Raw genomic sequence first — 16,024 nt, forward strand, 5'->3', positions numbered from 1 at the left:
ATTGAATTCGTGTACATGATTATGAAACGAAATTTCAAATCACGAATCCGATAAAAGATATAAAGCTAAATCAAAACACGCTTCATTCAAATGATCGTTTGAATAAAGCAACTCGGCGCTTACTATTTATAGAAAATATTACATTCAATATAAAAGAGACGCATTAAACCCACCTTGTATAGAAGTAGAAGATATTAATGCCAAATCATTTTAATTATGTACTAGATTCTCAGACTTCGTCTATTTTTAAAATCAATCAAACTATATAACGTCACACGATAATATAAAAAATGGATATAATGGTATGTAGTCCCTTGAAAAAGACTATTTTTTTTTGCGGACAAATAATTTCACATAATTTACTTCAACTTTGTTGATTTCTTATTTTCAGTAATAGGTTTATTAGGAATATGATAAAATGCACGTCCGCACATAAAATAATATTGATAATAAAATACCTATATATGACACTCTATAGCCTACACAATCAAAGGCTTTAGACGATACAAAAATAACTTTTCATGGCTTATTTTACATTGTTTATTAATTAACTTTCGTGAGACTGTAGTTTACTGTATTGTTCTATTTAATGGAATTATGTTATGCTTAGCTATAACTATCTATTAACTAAGCTATTAAAACTTATCTTTAACTGTTTAAACTAAGTATACCCATAAATCGTCAAAAATATCTGGCTCCTACTTCACTTCGCAGATGTAAATGGTGCTTGGAAAAGCGCTTAAAGTACATAGATTAAAAAAAAATGCCCAATAACACTATAACGACTTTCCGAAACTGTAGCCTTACCTTGTTGTATCGGTCAGACTAAACAAAGTTTCTTAATGAAACTCATTCTCTCTAATACAACGTGTTTATTTTTATTATTTAATATCTATTATCTACTTGATACAAACGATATGCCTCCTTTACACTACTCGTGGAGTTCCTCGGCGAAGTACTCGAGATACTTTGGCAACAATCCGAAGTGCGACACTACACACTCGTTCAACTTTGCGATGAGCTCATTCGCTATAAGGCGCCGACACTCGTGCAACTTCGGGCCTTTGACTCGGTACCAAAAACCGACAACAAATGGAGGTCACCAGAGGCGAAGTAATTTTGGCGAGGTAAGCCGAAGTGCATCTCTACACTATCCTATTCGTCTATCTTCGTTCAACTCCGCGACTAGTGTAGAGGAGGCAATAGACACATACACGGGCGGACGAGAAGACATCGTCACGTCAAGTGTTCACTATATGAATAATTAAAATAGCCTTATGTAAGAAAAAATTAGTTTCATTTAAGACTATATATTTATATCACATTAATACTGACAGTACAAGAGTTTACCAACTCATAGTTAGGATGCAAAAATTATTCATGCATCAAAGCAAAAAATCATCTGATAGAATACTACCTACTTACTAATAATACAAAAAAATACTTTTATCTTTAAATATTTATTAAAATAATTAAAAATGAAACCACAGTATACATTTTATTTATATATATTTACAGAGACAATTATAAATGTAACATGATTTTTCTTATCTTTGATAATTCTTTATATAACATGAATTTCAATTCGTGTCGTTTTAAAATAACTTTAAATAAAATATTATAAATATTTTAATAATAACAAATTATTCTTCGAGATATTACCACGGCATCAAATCTATTGTATTAAACTTAACCTCTGTAATACAAAAATGTAAACAACAGAGACAAATTTATATAAATAACAAAATATTTCATATAAAGAGATCATATTCTAATGCATAAAATAAACAAAATTATCTTTAAATTAAAAAAATAAATAAAAATAAACAAAATTATCTTTAAATTTAATTATCTTAAATTATCTCGCGTACAATATTATTCAAAATTCATTATTAGTCATTTATATTAAAATTTGTTCAATGTATAAAGAAAATAATTTAATATATACAGCCAGTAACTAAAACTCAATATTTATAATAGCAATAAATTGATTTATTGTAATTAATTGAGTGGTTAACAAACGCCAACGAAACAAGATAAATTTTGTAAACAGTACAATGTATAACACCAATTACATATTATAATGATTGAGTATTATTTGATAGCCGTCTTCCTCTGTGTTATGAAGAGTGATGGCACGTGAGTGTGAAGCGCTGCAACACCACCTTGAAGAACACAGACCCTGGCCACCATACACTTCACCAGGTACGAACTGAACTGGAAAAATAAACAGCGATTCAACACTAGATGGCGTTGTAAAGAAATTCAACACTGAAATATAATAATAAAATTGAATATAAAATATAAATTTCAGGACCAGTGCTTTTCATTGATATTTCTATTAAAATCATTCTCAGTACAAAAATTTTAAAATTTTTTTGTAACTTGAACTTATATTTTGTAAGCTCGTTATTAATTAATGTTGTAGTTTTCAATACATTTCTAAATAATTATAATTGTATATTGAAATATATCTTCAGCTTTTATTTGAAAATGAATGGCCAGTAAGTATTATTATATAGGTAAAATAATCTGCAATATCAGACGAAACCTCTCAGCATTCCATGGATTCACCGCGCGGGTGCCGGGTCCATCGTTGCAGGGAGAGGAGCTTCAACAGTGTCTGGGACTTGCGACCCAGGTGTAGGTTAAATTGGCCCCTATCTAACGCGTTAAACGCTCACTTCCACCGTCCAAGCTCCTCCCTCTACCTAACCAAATTTGAAACGAACCTACTAGGGCTGCCTTCGAAGAACATTTGTATGAAATGCTTTGAGATGAAACCGAATACTTTATCTCTTACCAGTTGTGCTGTTCCGTCTTCAGCGGAGGCAACTACTATGATCTTGTTCATTCTTACAGCTTCTACCAGCACCTTGTACGATTGAGGCCCCAACGACTTAAGCTCATGTTGTCCGAGGTGTACTCCGCTGTATGGAATGTTTATGCTGCCTTCTATGCAGCTTTTCTCATAGCTGTGAAATTGTTATACTTCCTTAACTGTACATACATATTCAAATTTAAATTATTGTATTCATACATAAAAAAAAAATTTGAATGAAGAGATATAATATGTGGAGGAGAGTATTCTCATATATAGGAGAAGAAAATTTAATTTATTCCACATTTAACGTTACTAAGTTATATGTGATTATGGCTCTTTATTAATAAACCCACAGTAAATTGGATCTTATGTCAACCACACAGCACTTGTCTTGACATATCAGAGAGAAGAAATCGGACAGGCTTATCCGTGGGCAGACTTCGTTTAGAAGTGTCTCCATTGGAATTTCAACCTTATCCTGGAATTAGAAAACATGTTTTTTGTTTAAAAATACACTAATACATTAAAGTTCATAATTGCACGCTATTTGACGTTTTAAGGTTCAGTGCTGTGAGACAGCTCGTGTCGCGTTGATAAGCGCTGTGCTAACTCAATTAGAATTGAACTACTATGTACTACAACAACTACTGATAAATCATTGATAAGTTAATTAAAGAATTCTGTACTAAATTAAATTCTTGTTTAGAATGTTGCCTTAATTAAAAATTTAAATTTTACATATAAATGTATCTAGAATAGACTATATATATATATGTACCTTACCATGGGATCTTTTATTTCGGGTTCGTTTGTAAATCTTCTATAGCTGAGGCTCTTCGGCGTGCTGCGACACATGTCTATTGATTCCTATTTAATAAAAAAATTACTATAATCATTCACAAATTAAATCTACACTCGTCTTACTTGTTTTGAAAATTGTATGAAATATTAATATTAAAAAATATTGTAAGATACTAACTAGGCTCAGACATAATGCATTGGTTGCACGATTATATACCTTAGATCTTATGGAATAAGTCATAATGTTGATATTTTTAATGCATTATGACTCATGACGAAGATGCAACTCTGTATATAAAAATTACTTATTATATATATATATTTATTTTATATATGTATTTGTATGTAAAAATACAAGCATGTCTGTGCTGGCATAAATTCTCATCTATAATACTACCCGCCAACACTTTAAGTTTCAGAACGTTAAATAAATGTTATAAAATCATTATGAGGTAGATTTAAAAACCTGTTCTTTATTAACTTCGGTGCATGTTTGTCTGAAAGAAGTTTAATTAGTCCCAAGCACTTCTTTGGATAGCACTATTTCTATACTAACGGCACATCTATGATTGAATATGAAAAACATGCTATATATATATATATTCAAACCTTAACGCATTCTCCTATATCAATTTCCGGCAGATCCGAGAACAGGAGGATACATTCATTGAAGCCGGAGTCCAGCAGCGTATCGCGTAGCTGGCGGAGTATGGCGGTGCCCATGAACAGGGGCAGGGACGGACCCTCCACCAGGAGTGCGTCCCAGAGGTGGACGATCTTGTGCAATGGGAATACGTCTGGAATTTGTTGGAATATGGAATAGATTGTAATAATTCCAACACTGGAATATATTATGTGGTAATGAGATCCGAGACTTCCGAGGGTATTCGTTTAAATGAAACTAATATTTTTCGGATTAAGACCAACTGACAGACATTCACATCTCGTTTCCCGTGATCACGGTCGCTGAAAAGTAACCGAAACGTCGGGAGTATGTAGTTTTAAAATAATAAAATCCGCGTAGTAAACCGAGAAATATTAGTTTCGTTTATATTATGTGGTAATAAAGAAAATATATTTAAAATTCCTTGTTAATGTATTGTCAATTAAGACGACCAATGTTATTATAATCATTTATATTTGTAATAATTTTATTCACTTTAAATACGCTGTATGTTAATTGTCACTTAACAATAATAACGGCTCAGGTTAGGCATTCAAACAAGTTATGGTAAGCCAGAAATGCCTTCTATCATTCGGAAGACTGGAGAGCTCATAGTTTATATGGCTTGAGTGATGACAAAACGAAATAAATAAAAATTAAAAAAAAAAACAGGCTTTTACAGCTAATCGAACTAAAAAATAAAATATTTTCAATAACAAAGTAATTATATTACAGCAGAAATGAGCTCAAAATAAAATTATATTACTTGTTAACAGAATAATTTAAATCAGAGTAAAAATTAGCTATGAAAGATTGTTTGACCTCCTACTGCGGTTATATAGTTTCTTTGTGAGTGAAAATTATTTTCTTATTTTCTAGGTTCGGTTAGCTATAAAAGCCTGTTTTTTTAGTTTTTTTTAAAACTATTATTCATAAACAGACATGTGCAGACCGCGCACTATCTCTATCTCTCTCACTCCACTACAGAGGATGTATAAAAGAATTCATTAATCCCGGCAGTCCTTATAAGGACAATGGAAAACAGTTAGCAAATTATTGCACTGTCATCGGTCCTTGATAAGTAAGCAGAGTTTCAAATTGTGCAGACTTCTAGATACCGGTGAAAATTAAGCTCAAAGATTCCGATACACACATACATACAAGCTAATAAAAGCGTGCTAGTAACAACCTTCGCTAAGAAACTGGTAGTTATTAAACAAACGCATAATTTATATTAGGAGTCCGGAGAGGCCGACGAAGATATTGTTTTATATAAAATAAACAATACTTCCGGTCCGGTGTGTGTGTGTGTGTGTACATATATACTAACGCGAGAACATAGTCAGGAACCAGGGTATGGCGAACAGTTCTGGAACGAAGTTGATGTCGTGCAGGTGCGTCGCGAGCTGCGGCTCGTGGAAGGCGGCCATTTGCCAGAACTTCGCCAAGTACTCCTTTATCACAGCGCTGTTGTCTTTGAGGAAGAACTTGTGGAGGAACTTTGGCACGAACGCTGTCAGACACGCGAACGCTCGAGCTGAAATAAATATATACTATTATTAACAATAATTCCCAAATTATTGACGGTTCCTGACATTTTATCCTGTTTTTTTTTATTATTCTCTCGGCGTGACGTCATTATATGAGTTAGCATACAAACTTACTCGATAAATGGACTACTCAATGCATAGTTTTTCATTCTGAAGAATATAACCTGAGAGTAACGCGTTTAAACCAACAAACTATTTTCATCTTAAAAATAATATTAATGAAGATTATTTTTCTAGTTTCCTATTAATATTTTTCAATATTAACTTCAATGACAGTATAAAGACACTCTTAATGCGACCCTACGCCATTGCTTTAAAGTTGAATTTCGAAGTGAGACAAATATTTACATAATAATAATATTAAGTATTGTATACACGTGTTCCACAGCTACCTTCATTGCAGAAGTTCAGATATAGGAACGGTGCCGTCAGTGAGTCCAGGCCCTGCCAGTAAACGTACTGTGGGTTTGTCAGTAACCAAGCCTTCAGTAGTCTCTTGAGTTTCTTGTGTCCTTCAGCGCCGCACAACAGCCAGCAGTACTGGTGACACCGGGGTATATCCACATCGATCTTGACAAATAACAAAATGTTTGCTTGAAATTTATGGTAACCTAATAACAACGCCATCTGTCGTCTGTATGTTGGTACTCATAACGAATAAGAATACTCTTCCATGAATTAGAATTATCATTTTTTTTCTTTACAAGTATAAACCTTAATAGGTGAATGAAAAATGGGAGACTGTCTGTTCCGTCTGAAATTCTTGTAAATGTATTAAATTGACGTGTTCCCGCGAACTACTCGGAATATCGGGATAAACTACAAGTTTCGTGTCATCAAAGTACCCATAATATTAATTTGGTAATTATTATTAGGGGTATTCCTGTGTTACCAAATACCAAAATTCACTAAACATAAATGTCAGGGCTATCAGCTCCTGTATAAAATTATGCATAAATTAATAATCATTATATTTAATTGCTGTCAACTTGACAACCCTATATATACCTGTCTGTCTGTGTGTGTGGGTGTTTCCTTGTCTATTCTTTCATAGTGTGTTTCTATATCTCCTAAAACTCCTAACAAGGCGGCCCATACATCCCCCCTTACAAGAGGGGGGATATCGATTTCTGCTTCCGACCTTATACATTGTGCCGTGTACGGATAACCCTATAATGAAAACAAATCATATTACTCATTACATAGAATACTTAAATATAGAGACTACTTTACACAAAGCATTTAAATATTCAGTATTTGCTAGTGTAGGTTTCGTTTAAATTCTTTATACATTACATGCAGTAGCCTCTGGAACCACAGCAGTCTGTAGAACTGATATTCAGTATCCCGTTCCCTTATAATCTTTGGCAAAGCCATAGCCTCGTAATCTCGCCTCCTTTCGTGCATCAGTGGATAAAAATCGCTTGGTGGTATATGACTGAGGCGATTTTTCAATAAATCCAAGCTATATTTAGCGATGCGCCGGTCGAACAACGCCCCAGTCTTACCGCCTATTGTGGGACCATCTAACAGAATGGCGCTGTAAGAAGTGCTTTATTATAAAATCCGATAGACGTAAATGATTTAAAAATTATTATACAAGTAACAAGAGCGATTGAAACATATATATTCATTTATTATGATACAATAGCAAGCAACCACTCAAATAGGCTTTTCGGTTTTTGAGTAATTTATAATAATACAACCACATTTATATACAAACAAGCAGATGTCATAGCATAAAATAACAACTTTCATTATAGAATGTCTTTTCTTGTCTATGGTAAGTTATGGCCCAACAACAATTTTACTCACATGGGCATAGACAATATAGGTGGACTGTTTTTAATGAGTCCATTTTTCTTCAACTCCGCCTGAATATCCCCACCAGCCAATTGCCACCAGTGGTAAAGATATTGCAACTTGCAACCCATCAAACCTCTAACGGGTTTAATTTCAGACGGTGTCCGTGTGTTCATGATGGATAGTTCCGAATGTAAATCTTTAAATGTGGCTCTTTCCGATGGATATATTCTGAGACATTTCTCTATTATGCCCCTTATATTTTCTGGTATTTCCTGAAAATTATATACATAAATACAATTAAGAAAAATTATAAGCAGGAAATAAATTTTGGATAGCAATAAAAGATTGAGAAAAAAACTGGAGCAATATTATGAAGGTTGCAGGTAAAAATCCTGACTGTCAAAAAGTTTTCATTACAAATTTCGTTTCGATTTATAATTTAAGTATGAACATTGCTTTTATATTAAAATCTTATTTATATGAAGAAATAAACATTGAAGTGTCATCAAACTAACATTCGAGGATATATTTTTTTAGCAATTTTAATTATATCAAACACCTTGTATGCATCTAGAGCATAATGTTCTCTTGCAATTCTCTCAGCGGGGTTGTTACTATGAACCAAAGTGAGAATTCTTCTTAATGTTGGACTGGGTTTCAAATTATTCCATAATTTTCCAATAAACAGCTCTAGAATTATTATACCAAATGCCCAAACGTCTGCTGAAGGCCCGCCTCCGCCAATGATAGCTTCTGGGCTGAAATACCGCGGCAGGCTGAAAGATTATAAGTTATTAGTCAATATGAATTCAAATTCATTCTTATTGTATGTAGAAGTTTAACCATTGGTGATAATTGACATTTGAGTTTACAAAAATACTTTATCTCAAAGCAAAAAATATATAGCTATTGAAAATTCAAGCAAATAATGACTTGATTGACAAATAAGCAAATAATAATAACAACTAGTTATACTACAGATAAAAAAGTAATTTCCATATCCTAAACATTGATAAAAAATCTTAGAACAAATAGTGTTCTTTAAAACTAAAATGTTTGTATGTGGTAACTTGACTGGGTGAATTTTTAATTAGTTACTCACCCAAGAGGAAAAGGTACTTCTTTTCCCTCATTGGTCATATAAAACATTCCGTAATGGAACAATTTGACTCTACCATTACTATCAAGAAGAATATTATCATCACTCAGAGTTCTATGTATTATGTCTCCATCATGAAGCAATTTCATGCCACAAGCTATTTGAGTAGCAATATTAATAATTTCTTCATAGGAAAATTTTGTAGTATAATCTGCAAGAGCCTTGCCAATCACTTCTGCAACTACTATAATTCTTTCTAAAATGGAATAATATAAAATGAATGTAAGACATTTAAATAACAAAAATTATAAAACATAGAATTTTATATCGCTAACCATGTTTCCCCCTAATAATATCCAGATAAGTGCACAGATTTGGATGTTCAATTTGGAGGAGGCGTTGAGAACGCCCCAAAATAGTTATCGAACTGGGCGTCAATGGTAATCCGTTGCTTCCACAAGTTTCACCGGGATGGTTCTTGGCGAAAAATGTACTAGCCGCAAATTTATAATCATCCTCCATATTTTTTTATTACCGTTTGTAAGATACACAGAAATCACAAACAATTTCCTCACCCTTCTTTAGGACAGTAAAACTAATAATATTATTACAAAATTATATATGTTTAAATATTGTCATAATATAAAATCCACGAGCAAATTAATTACGTATAATTATGAAATTTTTGTTTTTAAATTAATTAATAAGAATGGAAACAGCTGAGATGTCTAAATCAAAGAAAATACTAAATAGTAAATAGTAATCAAAGTTGAAGTTTTCAATTTTCAAACAAAAACATGAAAGTTGCCATTACTCAATTGAGAATGTTCTGAGAAACAATGAGGTTCTTTACTCTTGACAGTCTAGAAGACTATTAGGAATAGTACTACAAAGAACTTGTGTTACTCTTTCACTTAGGCCTCCATGGCACGAGTGCTAAAAAATCGTTGAGTCAAAACTTATCATTGGTGCTTTTTAAGGTTTTTGATGTGGTTGTCTATAAAATCATTCTTGTCTCGGCTTTTACTTTGGTAAGACGGGAAAATAATTTCTGCTAAATGATTAGCAACTTTTATGACTAAAGTAATTTAAAGATTTAAATGAAACTAGTATTATTCGGATTTACTACGCGGATTTTATTATTTAAAAACTACATAATCCCGACGTTTCGGTTACTTTACAGCAACCGTGATCACGGCACCTCGTCTGCCCGTAGTAAACGAATACTCGCGAAAATCTTAGATCTCATTATGTAATTTAAAGATATTTCATACCTTTTGTCCTTTTAGCACTTTACGTATATGGGTAGCATTACAATCAGTATATTTAGTACCTACATTTTATTTTAATCTGTTATTGCAAGTGCAAATTGTCTATGGTCCAATATGCCATCCAGTGTTCACATTTTATTTATTAGTTATTGCATTATATTTAATACTCCTTAATGGTAATATATTCTAATGAAAGTATTTAGTAAGAGTAATAGTTATTAAAAATTGTAATTCACTCCCATGTTTAAAAACGGTCTTATGAACGAATACTGAATAAGCGCTTCCTAAATTTTATCAAAATGGCTTGTGATAACTTAATAAATTCGAATGCTGATTCTGAAATGGAAGAAGGAGAGATAGTCGACGAATTAGACGAGTTGTCTGACATATCTTCAGAAGAGGAGTTTTTGCTGCGGCAACGTTTGCAGGTTTTGGAGAATTACAATAATGTATTGGAAAGAAAAGAAGCCAAAAGGACCTCGATTGGGCCAGGTACGTATGTTCGTGAAATACAATTCTTATGTAATTATATAATTTCTATAATAACAAAGCGTTAGTAGTAGTTTTCTCGTCTCGTTTAGAGACTTATATTGTATAAATCCCTCTATACAATATAGTTTTAAATGCGCATTCAGAATAAAATTCAATTGTGTATTCCCATTTGTAAATTTATTACCCACATTCTTCACATACTACATAACAAAATAATGATTAAAATGTCCTAGAATAATAATTTTTCACAGAAACAAATTATTTTTAACATCTAAGTATGCAATGTATTATTTAGTTTATTATTTATAAAATTTACTTGTTGTAATTATTAAGGTTTATGTGTGTAAATCTAAACATTATGTATGTATTTTTATATACATTTGTCAGATATATAAACGAGCTATAACTAGCCATAAAAAATTTATATAAATATTACATGTAAGTTTGTCTATATTTTTGATAGGATTTATAAATTAATTACTTATTGGCTGTTCATTTTGGGTTTTGACTAAAAATCTATTGTTATGTGCAATATACAGCAAAATTTTTTTTACTCTAGAAAATTACACCAAATTGATTTAAGACAATGGTTATATATGATAAAACACTTAATATAATGCTTCCGTTCAGGTCCCAAATGTCCAAAGTTAAAGATTTGTTATTATCATAACATAGTCATAGTTCAAATAAGGAAGAATATATTGTAAAATGTGTATGAAAGGTAATTGTGATGTTTATGTGAGAAGTTTAAAATAAAAGTTAGAAGAAAATTTGTATGAACAGAAAAATTTTGCTGATGAACTTAGGAACAATACTGTAACGAGATAACTAAATAGGAACAATACTATAATGACATATATGAAAGAGCAGTAAGTATGGTTGTGATAAAATAATATGAATGGAGCAAGCAGAACATCAAGAAATTATAAATTATTTATATATATGTATACATCAACATCAAGCAAATCATGTACAAAACCGTCAGAAGTATGAAGACAAGGTCTTTATGTACATTAGTGTCTTATTTTCTTTTTAACTAACTGTTTTATTAGTTGAAAATCAATTAAGCCATTTGTACTATATCTAGATAACTGTAGTACCATGTGTTGGGTGATCTTTTTATGAAGAGGAACAAAGAGATGTTATGAAAAAAATGTATTACAGTTACTTCGTCTTCTCATATAATGTTATGTTTTAAGGAAATCACATCATTACTCTGTTGTCATAGAGCAAGAGACTAATGGTGTTGATTCCTTAAACTATGAAAATTAAGGAGAGAAAAATAGACTGATATTTGTTAGAGAAGTTATATGACATCAATTAGGGTGTATGGGTGTATGTTTGGGGAAGAATGTTTTTTTTTTCATTTCTTCAAAACCTGGTTAAGAGGTGTATATCAAATGTGATGGCAGTTTGCTAAGACTAGATAGTTTACTTTCAGTACTGAAGACCAATTTGTGGCTAATATAGTGGTCACTTCCAAGGTGCTTATTCGCTAGACCTAACAGATATTTATTCATGTTTATTATATATATATATATAATAATATATATATATATAATAATATATATATATATATATAATAATATATATATATATATACATTATGTAGAATAAACATAAAACTGTCATCACATTAAGACAATCGATTTTTTGTAAAAGACATAAGTATGAGGATGTATGTGGATAGTAATAAGTTAGTTTAATGTGACTCCATTAAGAGAACGTTATAAAGGGAATAAGACAACATACTCGAGTGGACGCTATTTTCAGAGAAGAATAAAAGAAACGAATGATTTCGTGTGTAAGGTGATGATTGACAGAGACATGGAAGTAGAAAATATGGCAACAACAGCAATTTTTACTTAGTTTAGAAACTATGAATATGTGCTTTTAGGTAAAAGTCATAGAAGAGTAGAAGCAACTTATGATCAATATGAAATTTCTGGTACAGATGCTGATGATGGTTTTCCAAACTTAAAATATAGGAACACTAAAGAGCACAAACAAAATAGATTATATAAACAAAAGAAAATTAAACAGACAATAAACGTAAGGTACAGAGAGAGTAAGAAGAAAGGACAACGAAAGAAAAAAGTCGAAGTTAAAAGTAACTCAGATACAAGTGACATATCTGACGATGAATACAAGAATAAGAGGCGGAAGCTAGCTGACGCGGTCACACTGAATAAAGCAAAGAATGACACAACAACACTCAAAGACCGAATTAATCGTATGCTATGTGTGTCGAGGACTGAAAACCATATCATTAATATAAATAATAACACTGTAGAAGGTATGAGATTAGAAAATAAGAAAGATAAACTCGAGGTATGCAAGCGGCAACAAGAGAACATTAAAACAACAGATGATCCCCCCAGTAATACGAAATCTTGTGAGTTAATAGACTTGTGTACAGATGATTCTAGCTTAGTTTCTCTAAGCGGTGTAGACACCGTTGATTCGGTGCCAACAGAAAAAAGTATTGAAGGGAACTCTGACGAGGATTTAGAGGTTTTGAGGCAACATGCTCTTAAAACTAAGAGTAAAACAACAGAAAAGACTAACATTAATAAAGAAATTACTGAAAATAAACAAAATTTATCAGAAGAAGAGGATAGCGACACTGCCGAGCTTAGGCTTATTTGTTTGAAGTCAGCATTATTAAAGAAAGCCATAGAAATGAAAAGGAAACAGAAGCTACAGAAGAGATTATCCCAATCAGTGAGCGATAGTTTTGATGTAAAATGCGACAACGAAATTAATATTGACAATAATACTGATGTGGAATCCGTTGATATGGATATAGGTTCTGATGCTGAAGACAAAGGAAAAATCACTGATTGTAACCACGAAAACGGCAACCAGAATATTCTAGAAGATAATTCATGTAAAAAGAAACCTCACAAAGACGATGAGCTAGAAGAAGATGAAGATCTATTGAGAGCGAAACTATTGACTTCCTTAAGTAAAAACCTACCGAACTTATTGAATATTAATGTATTAAAATCCGCTCTAGACGGTTCGGAAACTAAGAAAGAATCTGTTAAGGAAATCAAAAGTGATAAAATCAAAGATGTTCCATCCGCAGCAGTGCCAGAAGAAAAGAAATTCGTTATACAGCTAGGCGATTCTGATTCAGAGGGCGAGCATGAGGCGACCAAGAATTTAACTAAAATGCACCTCAAATTGTCCGAGCAGGCCGAGTTTCAAATGAAATTAGACAATTTATTGAAATCAGTTAGAAATAAGACCGAGGAAACATCTCTACCTGATGTTGTACAGCAACCAGTCAGACCAGCACACAAATTTGTCGCTAAGGTAAGATATTGGTGAACGTATTAAGAGAAGTTTCGTTGTTACTGAAACAAAGTGATTGTTACGTCAAAGCAATAGTTAATTTACATTGCGGTTTAAATTATCTTAGACTCAGTGCCCTTTCTTTACTGTCGTTAAGCTTATATATATTCCGGCCTATTAAGGAAAATTTCTTTAAAAACACACAGTATCAGTCTGTTAAAATACGGCTTAGTTAATAGTTTTACATCAGAAATTGTTTTACATATTTCTATTTAGACATTCAAATCGATTCTTTAATTATACTTATAAAGGTTTAATTTTTTTTGGGACTTTATTATAATTTGGTTTTCAAAGGCAAATTAATTATATATTTATCAGTTGAAGTAAAATTATGTGATGCATGTTATTGATCTATGCACCGCTAAATTACAGGCCATGAATCATCTACCAAAGTCTGAACAAATAGAATACAGGAATCTGGTTAAGAGAATGGCCGAATTAGAGAAAATAAAGCAAGCTAGACAAATAACAAACAATCAAATGACCAAAGACACACTAAAACCTCGCAACGTTTCCATCGACCCAAGGAAAACGATCCCGAGCAAAAGCATTGAAGACAAAATAGCGCTATCCAGGTAAATATATATGATGCAAAGGAGACATATTTTACTTATCTTCATATTAAAATTGAAAATTTCAGAAAAAAAATCGCCGAGGAATCATCAAAAATATTCAAACTAAAGGAAGAGGCTAAGAAATTGTCCCAAAGGTATAAAATAGTGTCCACGGAACTTCGTAACATTACCACAGCTATCACAATAAACAAAAAACACCAGAGAACAGTTCAGGACAGTTTGACCAGCATAAGACTGCAACACCAGGTGCTCTTGCAACAAGGGTATGTCAGATCCGTCTTCACATATATGCCGTTTTGATTCATACGTAACTCTGTATAAACGATTTTTAGCATCGAAAGACATTCCAATCGTATACCACCAAGGGCCAATATCAAGATAACAACGAAGCTGCAGAAAGAAAACGACCCCAGCAAAGAAGACTATAAAGTCGAAAATAACTTGAAAGCGCTCAAGGTCAGCGTCGTGAACGATCTCAGTGAGGTCGCGCTACCGACACTATCCGTGCACTTGGATGTTCATACTAACAAGAAGAATGTAAAGATACCCTCGACTCCCTCCGCGGACCGAGTTGGTGGCTGTAACGGCGATGACGTCACGCCAGAGGACAGAGAGAGCGAGACAGATACACACCCGAGATTAAAGTGCGAAGCGACGGAAAGCCCGAAAGAGATCGCCGGAGCTAGTGACTATGTGTCACCGCTTAACTCATTGGAGTGTAAAAAGTGAGAATTTTACATATAAATTATTATTGATCTATAATATATGTCGGGATGGCTGGTTTAGTTAAGTATTAACAGCTGATCGTACCTTTAGGGCAGTGACCGATGTAATTGATGGGAATAGCGATGTGAGTATGTATCGGAACTGTCCATGGGGTTGGCTCTGATTATTCTATAGCTGGTGCAATTTTTACAGCTGGAAGGATCCCAATGGTGTTTTTTGCCGCTTCGAAGTCGGGGGAACTTGCAGGGATCCCGACTGCAAATACTACCACCCAGACACACCCTCGCAGAAATGACATCACATTTACACTTATTACACAATGCCACAAACGCACACATGCAACCGGACACACACACACACGTAACACATCCGTCGCTTCCAACAACGACTCGGACCTCCATTACGTGTAAAGTATTAATGTAGATTAATTCTTTATAATCATTCTGCATGCCAGTTTATGTTTCTGAAATTATCACCTAATTTAGAATTTTACGCCTAACGCTTTGATGTCACAAATATATAACTAACCGCGTCACCAAGTTCGTTTAGTACACTGTTTGGTTCAGACGCACCTCGCGGTTCATCTTAATTTGGTTATTTATCATTTGACCATACAATTCTAGTTGGTGCACGGAGCTGTGTCGACTTGGCAGGAGTGGTAAGTTGAGAACTTTTAACATAGTGATTATTGTGATGAATGCTCGTGTCGCTTGATCCGGCTTAACGGTATACGGACGTTCCTCATAGACTATACAACACATAAGTTACGATTAATGTGTAAAAAATGTAAAATAAATAAATAGTTACTAATAAAAGTAAATTATTGTTAAATTGTCTTTCATTCTTCCGAGGAAGT

At 32.9% G+C, this 16,024-nt stretch overlaps 2 protein-coding genes across 4 annotated transcripts; one reads left to right on the forward strand and one right to left on the reverse strand.

Moving 5' to 3' along the window:
* Positions 1 to 1,492: 1,492 nt before the first annotated feature.
* LOC116766364 (TBC domain-containing protein kinase-like protein) lies at positions 1,493 to 9,517 on the reverse strand. The gene is made up of 13 exons (XM_061523018.1): positions 9,080 to 9,517; positions 8,748 to 9,000; positions 8,205 to 8,421; positions 7,655 to 7,917; positions 7,136 to 7,379; positions 6,848 to 7,009; positions 6,232 to 6,409; positions 5,620 to 5,826; positions 4,235 to 4,422; positions 3,608 to 3,691; positions 3,178 to 3,302; positions 2,804 to 2,975; positions 1,493 to 2,217 (listed from the first exon to the last, which is right to left on the reverse strand). Exons 1-13 carry the CDS (start codon positions 9,264 to 9,266, stop codon positions 2,095 to 2,097), a joined length of 2,403 nt encoding a protein of 800 aa, XP_061379002.1. The 5' UTR covers positions 9,267 to 9,517; the 3' UTR covers positions 1,493 to 2,094.
* Positions 9,518 to 10,127: 610 nt separating this feature from the next.
* On the forward strand, positions 10,128 to 15,999 carry LOC116766131 (uncharacterized). 3 transcript variants are annotated; one of them, XR_004353232.2, is made up of 7 exons: positions 10,128 to 10,507; positions 12,405 to 13,828; positions 14,240 to 14,442; positions 14,508 to 14,705; positions 14,775 to 15,167; positions 15,361 to 15,574; positions 15,792 to 15,999. XR_004353232.2 is itself a non-coding variant. In XM_032655818.2 (6 exons), the coding sequence occupies exons 1-6, from the start codon at positions 10,315 to 10,317 to the stop codon at positions 15,461 to 15,463; spliced, it is 2,514 nt and encodes an 837-aa protein (XP_032511709.2). In that variant the 5' UTR covers positions 10,128 to 10,314; the 3' UTR covers positions 15,464 to 15,999. The 3 variants fall into 3 exon arrangements, 2 of the variants coding, with proteins under 2 accessions (XP_032511709.2, XP_032511710.2); XM_032655818.2 differs by having other exon boundaries at positions 15,361 to 15,999; XM_032655819.2 differs by having other exon boundaries at positions 12,462 to 13,828; positions 15,361 to 15,999.
* The last annotated feature ends 25 nt before the right edge of the window (positions 16,000 to 16,024 follow it).

The sequence above is a fragment of the Danaus plexippus genome, chromosome 15, assembly GCF_018135715.1.
Source record: "Danaus plexippus chromosome 15, MEX_DaPlex, whole genome shotgun sequence".
NCBI classification, from domain to species: domain Eukaryota; kingdom Metazoa; phylum Arthropoda; class Insecta; order Lepidoptera; family Nymphalidae; genus Danaus; species Danaus plexippus.